This window comes from Eubalaena glacialis, chromosome 20 (genome assembly GCF_028564815.1).
Source record: "Eubalaena glacialis isolate mEubGla1 chromosome 20, mEubGla1.1.hap2.+ XY, whole genome shotgun sequence".
NCBI lineage: Eukaryota > Metazoa > Chordata > Mammalia > Artiodactyla > Balaenidae > Eubalaena > Eubalaena glacialis.
Window position 1 is genome coordinate 24468053 of NC_083735.1, and position 13347 is coordinate 24481399.

A 13347-nucleotide genomic window follows, 5' to 3' on the forward strand; every position below is an offset into this window, starting at 1 on the left:
GTTTTGGCCTTTCTGTCCAGGAAAGCCCAAGACCGACACAGTGACTTTACTTACTGAATTAGAGTTTAGAAGTCAGTCACTGAAATGTGGCTTGACTTTCCCCGTGGGAGCTGGCAGTGCCATTTAAGAATACACAGCTGGTGTTATCCAAAATGTAACTGTGGCCTCTGCAGGAATGGTTGATAATGGCTGAGCCAAGAAGACCTTCGCTCTTCCTGACCCGCACAGGACGATTTCTCCTAGCATTTATTCTTTCAATCCTGTTGGGGTAGAAATGAAGTTGGAGGTACATCCACAGAATCCATTAGCGTCCCTTTGGGACAGAGCTGTCAGCAGCTTCACATCTTGGACTTCTATGAGGCATGTTGTGTCCTTGACTAAGAAATGTGTTGCCCCATGTGTCTGATAAAGTAAACATCTGCAATGCTAAAGGCATAGTGCCAGGCACATCTGTGTCCATAGACAATGCTGTTAAGTTAAGGGTTGCCCTGGAAAACGATTGACCTGCGACAAAGTTCATTTGGCAGCATTCATTGGTTTTGGGGCGCTTTTTTCTGAGTATTTGATCATGGATCTTACATGTCTCTTAAACTTTTATCTCATTGTTTGGGTTCTAACTGTTTGCTCTGTGAATGAGCTAAGCTTTCTCTTGTCACAGAAAGCTGCATATTCCTTCAGTGACAGTAAGCTCCCTGCAAGCAAGAATCATGTCTAGGAAAGGGAACCCTCCTGCACTGTTGGTGGGCATATACTCGGGGCTCTTTGCACGTATTTCTGCCCTCAGGCAGAGGCTGTTGCCTGGCATTGCTGGCAATCAGGGAATCCAGCAGACAGAGCAGATGTCTTTTACATGTCCACACGTGCAGTCACATGGTATTTGACTAAACCGAATGGCCAATTAAATTCAGAATTAGATTGCCTTTTTCCTCTCATCTATCTGATTTACTATCAATCAATGTGGATTAAACAATCGATTCTCGGAAAAAAAAAAAAAAGAATCATGTCTAGGGACTTCCCTGGTGGTCCAGTGGTTAGGACTCCATGCTTCCACTGCCAGGGGCACGGGTTTGATCCCTGGTTGGGGAACTAAGATCCCCCATGCCACACGGCATGGCCAAAAAAAAAAAAAAATCATGTCTAACCTTTGCGATTTCCATAGACATAGCAAAGGCAAAACCCAGAAGTGCTTTACTATTTAATGGCTCAGATAAAACGAGTGGTGGTGAGAAGAGTAGGGAAACTAAAATGTTTTAAAACATCCCCGTGATTTTAGGTCCCAGTTACCATAGAAAAGCATGAATTAGATATTCAGGAAGAGTTTTTTTTTCCATTCATTATCTGTGATTTTTTTTTTCTTTTTTTAACTTAATGAAGTTTCCCAGTCTGAGGAGGTCTAGAAAAGATTCAGAACACATAGATTCCAAGCATTTGGATTTAAGAGACCTTTAGTTGTCCTCATAACTTCATAATGTAAGTATTTAAGAGTTATTTCTCCTAGTCAGTCTATCTGTTCTGTCAGAGGAGAGAATAGCTCTTCATTGAGAGATAAGATGTCTTGGCAGGTCTCTGAGACAATAATGGGCTTCACTAGATTCTAAGAAATGTAATTCGTGTTCATGTGTAAATAAAGTGCCAGACATCTTAGTTGCCTCTAATTTGATGAACAAAACAGAGTGGCCTTGAGTCTCTTTTTAATCCATGGGCGAGAGGCAAATTTAGGCCTATCAGTTCAGTTTTTATTTTGTGTTTTTTTTTGTTTTTTTTTTTATGTTTAACAGTTTTTTTGTTGAGATACTGAGATAAGAATCTTCTACTTCTGAAATATATAAAAAAGTTTTCTCTATAAACTTCACAATTTTTATTGATAACAAATATTGACATTATTTATGTTTTCCTAAATAAAGTAATAAAAAAATGTAGGCTGTTCTCAACCTAACGATACATTTATAGTCTCTAAAACATGCTTATTATAGAAAGATAGAAAATACAAATAAGCTAATAAAAAACCTCAGAAGCACTTATTAGGACTTCCCTGGAGGTCCAGTGGTTAAGACTCTGTGCTTGCATTGCATGGGGCGTGGGTTCAATCCCTGGTCGGGGAACCAAGATCCCGCGTGCCACACGGCACAGCCAAAAAAAAAGAAAAATCAGTTATTATTCCACCATTCAGGACTAAGTAATGTAGATAGAAACCTTTTGGCATATATATCCTACAGCGTATTTTTCCCCCTTCCCATATACATGCATGTGTTGGCTTTTTGTTTTATAGAATAAAACTGAATGTACTTTCTCCTTGAACATAATTTTTATTGGTTACATAATACATTTTATGGATGTAGATGAACCTTAATTTATATCAAGTAATCTTTCGTTTAACTCCCAGATTTCTAGTGGGTTGTGTTTTTTTTGTTTTGTTTTTTGATAAATTGTTTGACTTGCAAGTTTCTAAAGCCTTTTTCTTTAGAATAGTGCTATAAATGGTAGTTAATTTCCTGAGTTAACTCCCCAGATCCTAATTGATACCTGTCACATGGCTAAGCTTCCCTGCTTGACAAATGGTACTACAGTGATTAAAACACAGGATCTGCTTATCATTATGTCCATGGAACTCTCTGTAATCCGTTCAGCACCTGGCATAGTGCCGGATACAGTGGGCATTCAACAAAATCTGAATGAGTGGAAGCTGGGATTCCCTCTCTGTCCAGGTTGTCGTGGCCGGAGCAGCCAAGTAGAACACATGGTGTTCACTTTCTGGAATGTGGGAAGAGGGATGTGGATAGCAGAGAGGGCACACAGGATAGCAGCATTCCCTTGTGTATGTCTTCGGCAGTTGTCAGTAATTCAGCCTTAGCAGCTTTGATAAAGAAAGTTCTTTGGAAAGAGTGTTTATCACTGGCAAAGTTGAGAGAGAAGGGGGTGGCAAAAGGTATACTGAACAACAAACTTGACCTTAATTGAAATTTATAAAACACTGTACCCAACAGCAACAGAATATACATTTATTTTACATACACACAGAACATTTATCATGTTCTAGGCTATAAAACAAGGAATTGAAGGGCAGTTTTTTAAAAGTTTAAGCATATACCTACCATATCATCCAGCTATTCCATTTTCAGCTATTAATCCGAGAAGAAAGAAAACATATGTCCACACAAAGACCTGTACAAATCGATACATGAACGTTCATAGTCGTTTTATTTGTAGAAGCCAAAAACGAGAGATAACCCCGATGTCTCATAAACAAGTGAATGGATAAATGAACTGTGATGTGTTCATACCACAGAATACGACTCAGAAATAAAAATAGACTATTGTTACCTGCAGCACCGTGGATGAATCTCAAAATAATTATGCTAAAGTGAAAGAAGTCGGATGAAAAAGGATACCTACTTTATGGCTCCATTGGTATGAAACTTCAGAACATACATACTAATCTGTAGTGACAGAAGGCAGATGAGTGATTGCGTGGGGATGAGGATAGTAGGACAAGGTAGAAGGAAGATGAAAGGAGCATGAGATAAGGAAACTTTTTGGGGGGTGATGGATATGTTCATTATCTTGATTGCTGTGATGGTTTCACAGGTTATACATATGTCAAAACTTATTGTAAAGCAAGATGTACAGTTTATATGTCAATTATACCTCAAAAAGCTGTCTAAAATATAAAGAAGCAAATAATAAAAAGGCAGTCTTGATTCTGGGGCTGTTTACTTGATCGTAGTGTTTATTGTACACCTACATGCAAATGGCATGACGTTTTACCATACACTGTGCTGGATCAACCAAAGGGTCTTGCTTGCTAATTTGTGCTTCTTCAAGCCAGAATCAATGGAAAGTGTTAGGAGTCTAGAAAATATTCTCCGTATTTCTCACCGAGGAAAAATCTTCCGTAATTATACATGGTTTACAACTGAGCGTTGATTTTTTTTTTTTTTTCCCCTTTGGGTAGTAACGTGATTTCTAATGAGGAACTCGATCATGTTGTATCAGCTTGAGTAGCGAAGAGGAATAGAAAACATGGGGGTGAACCCGAACTCATAAAAACAGAGTAGGATAGTTAGTTCCCTGGATCTGGAGGGTGAGGAAAATGGGCAGATGTTGATCTAAGGATACAGACTTCCAGTTAGAAGCTGAGCAAGTTGTGGGGAATCTAATGCACAGTATTGTGAGTGTATTTTAGGTACTGTATTATAGGTGTACTTGGAAGTCGCTGAGAGGAGGTCTTAAATGTTCTCATCACAAAAAGAGAAATGGTCATTTTGCGGTATGATAGAGGTGTTAGCTAATGCTGTAGTGGTAATCATTTTTTTATTAGATCAAAAAGTACATTTGAAACTTAATATTATGTGTCAACTGTATCTCAAAGCTGGGGGGTGGGTCTGACTAAAGACTCACTAAAATAAGTAGAAACAAAATGTGATGGTGATGATGATTCAGTGTTTACTCCTTGCCTATTGAATCAAGACCATATTCCTGAGCCGATGACGTGATACCCCCCTTGGTTTGATTCTCCGCTACCTGTTCACTTTTGGCTCCCCCTTCTCCTGGAATACACTGTGCTATCATCCCCCTCTTCATTGCCTTGGTTAGTGCTTTTTTTCTGCCTGTGCCACTTCCCCACCTCACCTTTTTATATCTATGTGGTAAAATGCTACCTATCCTTGAAGTTTCCGCTCAGATGCCCACACGTTTACTCTGATCCTCCCAGCTGGAAATGTCATCTGTGTTCTGTATTTCAGCACACACTAAGTACGTATTTTGTACCGTAGGCCTTACGGTACAGCCAAGTTTGCCCTGCTGTTTCAGAACTGAACAGACACAGGGTTATGCATTTGGCTACTATTTAGATGCATTTCAGTTGTTTAATAAACTTCTACATTTATTAAAATTACTGTAATTATCAATGCCAATGAGGGAAGCAATGACAAGACAAGTAGGAGAAAAAAATTGGTTCAGTTGTATTTTTGAACCACATTCTGTGTTCATTTGATTAGAGCTGAGGGGAGTGGTAGATTTACTGTCCTCATGACATTTTTGTTTTCCTTAAGCTAATGTTTTAATCACGGACCCTCTTTTCCCCTCACGTTTTTAGAACCAGGCGATGGCTAGGAAAGGAGAAGTCAGTTTGTAAATTTAAATCAGCTAGAAGTGATTCACTCTGATAATTCACACAGAGCTACTCAAGAGTTGGCTTAATGGCATCTTAACATTAGAGTAATCTTCGTGTCATGGAAAGAGCACGAATTAGGTAGGAGTCGAGGAATATTTGAAGAAATGTGTTTTGGGGATTTCAGGTGAACTATTCTATGACTGTCCACTCCCTTGATCACTTCTTGTATTTATCTTCCAGGTCCGGACTCTCTTTGTCAGTGGTCTCCCTCTGGATATCAAACCTCGGGAGCTGTATCTGCTTTTCAGACCATTTAAGGTACCTTTTCTATCTTTCAGAAATTGTAAAAGGAGACAAAGACTGTGTGTATAAGCTTCTTGGGGCTTTTTGGAGAAAGAAATGACATGTTTGTGAAAGCACTGTTTTTTAAAAGGTTAGCGAGTAAAGGAGATTTGACAACTCAGTCCTAATATACGTTTTCACTTTGGAAAGACTGAAACCGCCTTTTGTCCTCCCAGTAGCTAATCTGGAGAAGTCTCTTACTGATGTGGACATGCGTCTGTTTCTGTTCTACAGAACTGCTTTAGTGTCCTCCCTGTTTATCCTCTTGCCAATTAGGGATGTTCTTCTGAGTACAGATCACCAAAAATATTATCCATGACTTATTCTGTATTTATATTTCAAATGCAGTAAAAGTCAAGCCCTATCCCTAGGAGGTTCCTTATCAGTTGAAATACTGCTGTTAATACTATTCTTTGGAGACGTAATAGGTTAAGTAGGCTTTTATGAACTAGACTGGGAACCTAACACCATTATTTTTTCCATGGGCAAAATGTCCAAAGTTGCAAAAACAGTAAAACAAAATTTTAAAGAATTGCTTGGTGTGAGTTGAGGGAAATCTATCCTGTTGCTTAGTGAAATATTTAATGCAAGTTGTCTGTCCATTGTGACTGTCAAGGTAGAACTACTTTAGAGATAATTAATGTAGCTGGGATTGAAAATTTAACAGGAAATTGAACTAAAGCTGAAATAACCATGTTCCAAGGAGAAACCTTGAAGGTTAGCCTTTGGAGGGTGGGAGACAGCTGGGACTGGGCATGATGTGGGCTGAAGGCCTTGGCTCTCAAGGAGTGAACCTGGAAGTCATGACAGATTCAGGGCCTGTGTCTGGGCTGGTCACATCAGCTGAGGACATGTCAGCAACAGTGCCTGGCCAGGGCCATACTTACGATCACGTGATGGGCCATCTTGATTGCTGGTTAAAGATCCATCCTGGTTTGAAGCAGGACCCCAGCCACAGAGGCAAGACAGGTTGAGGGACAGTATCTAGCTTCTTAGGAGGAGAGAGTAGGATGTGACAGCTGAGAACAGTTGGGTAGTAGAACGAGAAGGACGGTTGAGCGGGCAGCCAGTTAAAACCAGCAAAGATAAAACAGTCTAGTTTATGTGCCCCAAAGGCACCATGTAATAATGGACATAACTCCATTCTGACAGCTCTCCTTTTAATGCAACAATAATGATGACATTACAGAGGGAAGCAGAAAGGTTAGCCATGAGGTTAGCTAGAGGAAGTGGGAAAGAAAGGGAAGGTATTGTGGGGAGAGTGCCAGCTTTATAGAATTTCCCGAGTTTCTTCTGCAGGGTTGTAGTTTTTACTGTCTGTCTCTTTTGTAGGATGAGGACTTTTTAAAGCTAACTGATCCTCGTAAAGGACAAAATAGTTATGTTTTTGTATACATACAGAGAGATTTAGCCAGCAAGCCCCTTAAGAATTATCTCATTTAATTCTCATCACAGTCATTTAAAGTGGGTTAGCCTCATTTTTTTCAAATAAGGGAAATGAAACTTGGAGCAGTTGAATACATTTTGCTCAAGTTTACACACATAATAAATGGCACGGCCAGGATTCAAACCCAAGCAGTCATCCCTCATCTGAACTATTATTTGATACTACTTCTCTTTTTGTGACTTGAGAGGACAGTATATCCCTACTAGTGGTCTTTTACTTGAGTGAAACATCCATTTGTTCTTTGCCTCTGAGGCCTTCAGGGTGTTTAAACCTTCAGGTTTTTCAGAGAGTGAGAGCACCTTGAAAAAGGAAGAGGCAGGGCTGTGAATCACGACCTCTCTGGCTAGAAGAGCTCAAGGCCTTTGAGGTAAAATGTTTACAGTAGCTAATTAGTAACATAGTTCTCTGCTGGGAAAATAGGAGGATGAATCAATCCCAACATCCTGCCCAGAAACCCAAACGCTGAAGTCAGGACCCTGGTACATTCCTACCAACCCTCTTTTAATTAAAGTCCCCGGAGTCTGACCCTTGTCTGCAAATCTGTCTCTGCACCGATACGTGCAGTGGTCAATCATGTCAAGTGTTGTTTTTTCCCCTCTTGTGTCATCCATCAGTGCAAGCTAACAGTCATTGATTATTTTCAGAAATAAACAGACTTTGTTATCCTTATCCTGGGGAGCCAGGAGGGCTTAAGGGAGGGAGTGAAAGGAATGTTTCCATCTTCCTTGAGGATGAGCTGGAGTAAAAACCCAACAGGGAATTTTCGCATCTCCCAATCAGAATACCAATGTGAAAACTGATGGCTGCAATAAATAAGCAAAAGAACTCAACAAATGTTAGCATCACTGCCTATTTAACCTTTTCTGGAAGTTTTGAAATTTTCATTAAGTTCTACGGAGTACGATCTTAATGTTTTATTGTTTTATAGCAAATATATGACCAAGTCATCACATACTCTGACCTTCCTAACTTAATTTATCCCCTTCCCTCTCCTAGTTCCATAAAATGAAAAAGACCTGCTGTTGACATAGACACCATTTTCCTATGCATAAGTCCATTCATGCACTTATGTTTCTTTTCTCTATATATTTTCATGAATTCATGCACTTATGTTTCTTTTCTGAATTTCATGAAAATATATAGAGATAAGAAACATAAGTGCATGAATTTCAGGGCTTGATTTCTTTTAAGGCCCAAGTATGCAAAGATTGGCGTATACATCATGCATGCATGTGTGTATAAAATTTGTTTTCCCAGTTAACAGGCATTTGTGAGAAGAGTTGGTCAGTAGTCATAAAGGACTCATTTTCACTTGAGCAGGATGCTATTATTACAATTGCTCTTTTCTCTTATTACTCTTTATTTCTGGTCTAAATTTGGTTCTTTATTTTCAGGGCTACGAGGGTTCTCTTATAAAGCTCACATCTAAGCAGGTAAGAATTTCAGACTTGCACATAAATGATCACTTCCACAGAAGTTTGGATTGGCTTTCTTCAGGAATGTTACTAGGGCTCGACATTCTTTTTTTATTTCCATTAAGATTTTATTTTTGTTGTTGTTGCTCTAAAATTAAGGGTGAGATTGATTAGGAATTAGCACAGGAAAGTGATCCCTAATTCCATAGCCTCCAGCTAGAGTGTCTGAGACTATCCTCAAGCAAGGTAAATATAATGCATCCAGCATAGTTATATTGGGATTGATCTATAGATTCAAAAGAAATTATTGATTATTATCCAAATTCACTTTTATTGCCATTTCTTTCCTGGGTGTTTTTTTGGTTTGTTTTTAATAAGGTTAAACAGGCAAACTTTTCATTCACGATCGGTATGGGAATTTGATGACGAAGAATCAGGCTGTCTCTCAAACCCTTAATAACCGCAGGAGAGTCTCAGGTCTAGAATGGAGCATAAAAGGTACAGAATGGAGGTGGTAACCAGTGACCCTGATAGTTTCTGCAAGTGTCTTGAAAATTTGTAGCTATGTGCTTTTTTTTTTTAAATGCTGAGCAACCAGCATCCTCTCTCTGGGTCACTTTTCATCTCTCAATAAGGTATTCTCTGGTTCATCAGAGAATAAGCTATGTTGCAACCATCCTTCTGGACTGAAAGATACTGAGTCCAAAGGAATTGTGACCCCTCTCTTTAGTTGGAACAGTATGGTTTATACACCTAATTAAACACACAGCTTTTTAAAGGCATCCCTTGGGATTTGAGATTAAAATGTTCATGATATAATTTTGATCATGCAGTGAGAATACAGGGCTTTTATCATTGTGTCATTATATCCCTTGCACTTACAGTGTACCAAAAGGTGATTCGGTTCTCTTTCCATTTTAAAAGATGAAGAAACTGAGGTACAGTGAATTCAATTTAGGAAAGTAGAGCCTTTCCACCCAAGTTTTCCTCTGTTGCCTTGTTCACTGCTGCTCACCTTCCAGCCCCCTCTAGATTTTTTTTTTTATGATTCTCTAAATCTCCAGCTGTGCCCTTGAAGAACCACCCTCACAATCCCTTTGATTCATGTTAGAAATTTGGCTAAGCCACTGAGTCATGATTCTTCTGGACTGGCTTTCTTGTTTCTACCCATTGCCTGTGGTGATTTCTGTATCTTAGCTCTTCAGTTTGATATCACCTTTGACCCAGAAAAATAGACATCCCCTGATATTGTTTTCTTCATATTTCTTTTTCTTTCCTTAGCCCGTAGGTTTTGTCAGTTTTGACAGTCGCTCAGAAGCAGAAGCTGCAAAGAATGCTTTGAATGTAAGTACTAATGATGTTAATCTTTGGGGGTTTCCTTATGAGGTGGTAGGAAGTAATAGAACCTCTTTGGACAGGAAATCAAATGGAAGGAATATGACTGCTCGATCTAACAGGAAGGGATTAATTAATTAGCCCTCTGAAGAGATTTTTCCTAAAATTGTGGTTAGACGTGCAAACTATTAAATAACACTTTGCTCTTCTCTAGCTTTTACTGTAATGCTCAAAATACCTGATGATGTGGGTCTTTATTCAGCCCAGTCACATCCCATGGTGGTGTACAGTTTAGTTTGGCCATCATTATACTCTCAGTGGCTAAGCCTAAGTCAAGAATAGATCAAAATCTTGGCTTTCCTTAACACATGAGGTTTTTGTTTAAGGTATGTGGCTTAAACAAACAAACAAATTTACAGGTTGTAGTCTTTATTCTGATTGATTAAAAACTTGCATATACTGCTTTCCCAGAAGACATTCTGCATTGTGGTATAATAAAAGATAGTCAGCTATAATTGAATAGAGATACCTGTATTTGGTTTGTAAGCATTTTGTAAGGTTCATTTTTTTTAGGTTCTGCTTATAAGCAATATCATATGATATTTGTCTTTCTCTGTTTGACTTACTTCACTTAGTATGATAATCTCTAGGTCCACCCATGTTGCTGCAAATGGCATTATTTCATTCTTTTTTATAGCTGAGTACTATTCCATTGTATATGTGTACCACATCTTCTTTATCTATTCATCTGTCAGTGGACATTGAGGTTGTTTCCATGTCTTGACTATTATGAATAGCGCTTCTATGAACATGAGGGTACATGTATCTTTTTGAATTATAGTTTTGTCCAGATATATGCCCAGGAGTGGGAGTGCTGGATCATATGGCAACTCTATTTTTAGTTTTTTGAGGAACCTCCATACTGTTTTTCATAGTGGCTGCACCAATTTACATTCCCCCAGGAGGCATCTTTCTAAATGCAGAAATTCTGGGTCCTTCCAAATTGAAGTTTTCACCAGCTTCTTTTTCTTGTTCTTATAAAGGAAATAACAGCAGCTGAAGCTTGTTCACAGAATGGGCTTTCCACTGCCTTTCATTGTCTCTGCTCTGTGTAGAAACATGTCACTGACCCACTGTCTGAAAAACAGTAGGTTTTTACAGTGGGTTGTTTATAGCTTGATTTTTTTTAACAGGTTTATTTTTTAGATGTTTACATGGTCATAGTCAAACTGTGTTTCCTCGTCTTACTAGGCAGAGTATAGCTAACATCATTTCACTTTTTCTTAGTACTGAGGGTTGTATCGTTACACATAACCGGTATTGAGACATGCAGTAACATTGTGATAGAGGTGTTTAAGCCCATTGCTATGCCAGCTGGCCCCAGATCATTATGCTCTCTTGTCCTAAGGTCTGGTTTTAGGCTCAGTGTTTGTTGCTCATATATTAATAACTTGGGAAGAACTCCAAGTGAAACAGGTCTCGTTCTGTTCTATTCTGTGGACCGAAGAAGAGTAACTCTTGAGACTTACCTGTGCAGTATTATACCTGAGCTTTCTTCTGCTCAGAGGTTGACTTGTGAGTTTAGAGCATCTGTTAAGGTCCTGGGTCATCTCTTTCTCGATATTTTTAACTTTTATATAAAAGTATTAGAGGTTTTTGTACCTTAGAAACTGTCCTGTTTCAGTTAAGAGAACTGAGGCCAGAGAGGATGGATGGCTCAGTCAGAAAGTACAGGTTTAGAGCTACAGCTAGAAGGAAGCCTCCTGTGTCTTAGTTCTGTCTACTTTATGTAACTTCTTGCTGTTTGCTTGTTCCATGGAATGTTGCTGCAATGACAGACTAATTTAATCACATTGTCTAGGACAAATGCCCACAGTAAAGTTTGGTACATGACCGTGGAGCAGGGTTTCTTCTCTCTGCAGAGAAAACCGGCCCATTCAGGATAATGTATTTAATCATGAAACTGACACATCTCTGTGACCCAACATGCTCTTTTCACGATCATTTTTTCTAACTTGGTGAATTAAAAACATCCGATGCTCATAGCCATTACAAAATTTTTTCCTCATGTCATTCATCCAGCTTCTCTTAGAAGCTTTTCCTCACATTCCTTTGGGGGAAAGTTCCATGTTGTAATGTTTTGTTTTGTTCCACTATTGAGAAACGTAAGCCTCAATCCAGTAAGTTCCTCTATGTAGAGCAGTTCACAGTGTTAAAAACCACTTGTCCATGTTTAGAGCTTCTCTTCTTATTGTTGCCCTGTCTTGGCTCCTGTCTGGTTCAGTTATTAGTATTAAGTCTTGTCCCAAAATGACTTTAAATGATTTTTAAATCCATTTATTTTCTTCCATTTTTGGAGTATGCTTTAGTCAGTTGGATAATTTTATGGAAAAACATGGTCAGATTGAATTAAGTGGTAACATTGAACTTTTATCAGGGTGTTCGTTAAATCTTCTAAAGTAAATACAGTATATTTTGGTTTTATAGCAAAAACTCTCAAATTAAGCTAAAAATAACCCAAACCCAGACTTCCCTTCAGGTTATCTGTGGTCCCATTAATCCACATGACTAGAAACCCCATCCATTCTTTAACCCGACAGCAAAATATCTAACCTATCCTTTACCCTTCACACACAGTTATAATTTCTATACCAGCAGTTTTCCATGTTCCATGCTAATGGAAGGGGGAGCTGATAATCCAAACAATCAAATTATTTTTAGGATTTGTTTATAATTTTGGAATGTAAATCAATATTGACAGTTACAGTCTGGTTTAGTAAAAATTTGATTTGTGGAAATTTTGAGAAGAAACACACACAGGAAGCAAGGCAGGCCTGGCAGTAAGGGCCCTGAGCAGAGGTGGGAATAAACCATCTCTGGCTCTTCCTGCCAACTATGAAAACCCCAGTGTTGCCATTGTTGTGTAGCTGAAATCGTGTTTTCATAAGTAAGAACGACTGTAGTTAACACATGAGATCTGCAGGCCTGATGTGCTTCCTGCTTGTGTACACTTCCATGACAGGCTTTGTCTTACGTTGGTGTTTGAGATTCACTCATGTAAAGTATTTAAAAAGGTTACGTGTGGCCTGTTGAGTATATGTGCCATTTTGATTGATAGCCCTCCTCCCCTAATTTTAAATAGTTGTTATTGGCCTAGGTTTTATCATAGGCGTTATTATAAATTTATCAGAACTAAAGAAGTCTGATGCAAACTGTGCATTACTACAAATTGCCTTCACAACTAAACATTGCTTAGGCTGTCACAATAATTTGCTTTACTCTCAATCCAGACTCACTGATGTTAGTGATCTCCAATTATCATGGCACCCTCAAGTCTATTGGGTTCTTTTATAAGTAGCTTTATTGAGCTATAACTCACCCATTTAAGGTATTTAATTCAATGATGTTGCTATTTTTGAGTATATAAAATATATATAACAATTTGACATTTTAATGATTTTTTTAAGTGTACAGTTCAGTGGCATTAATACATTTACCATGTTGTGCAACCATCCCCACTGTCTATTTCTATTTTTTCATCATCCCAAACAGAAACTTTGTAACCATTAAGCAATACCTCCCTATTGCTCCTTTCCTCTAGCCCCTGGTAACCTCTAATCTATATTCTCTCTCTATTAATTTGCCTGTTTTAGCTATTGAAATATTTGTCCTTTTGTGTCTGGCTTCTTTCACTT

The 13347-nt window shown here is 38.5% G+C and overlaps 1 protein-coding gene across 4 annotated transcripts in view; it reads left to right on the forward strand.

Moving 5' to 3' along the window:
* Positions 1-13347, forward strand: part of RBPMS (RNA binding protein, mRNA processing factor) — a 184652-nt gene that overhangs the window by 70328 nt on the left and 100977 nt on the right. For all 4 annotated transcript variants that reach the window (XR_009698746.1, XM_061177195.1, XM_061177197.1 and 1 more), the window contains exons 2-4: positions 5354-5431; positions 8297-8335; positions 9599-9661. Coding sequence is in view for 3 of the 4 variants with exons in the window: in XM_061177195.1 (XP_061033178.1) it covers positions 5354-5431; positions 8297-8335; positions 9599-9661 (180 nt within the window). In the remaining variant the exon portion in view is untranslated. The remainder of the gene's footprint in view (positions 1-5353; positions 5432-8296; positions 8336-9598; positions 9662-13347) is intronic.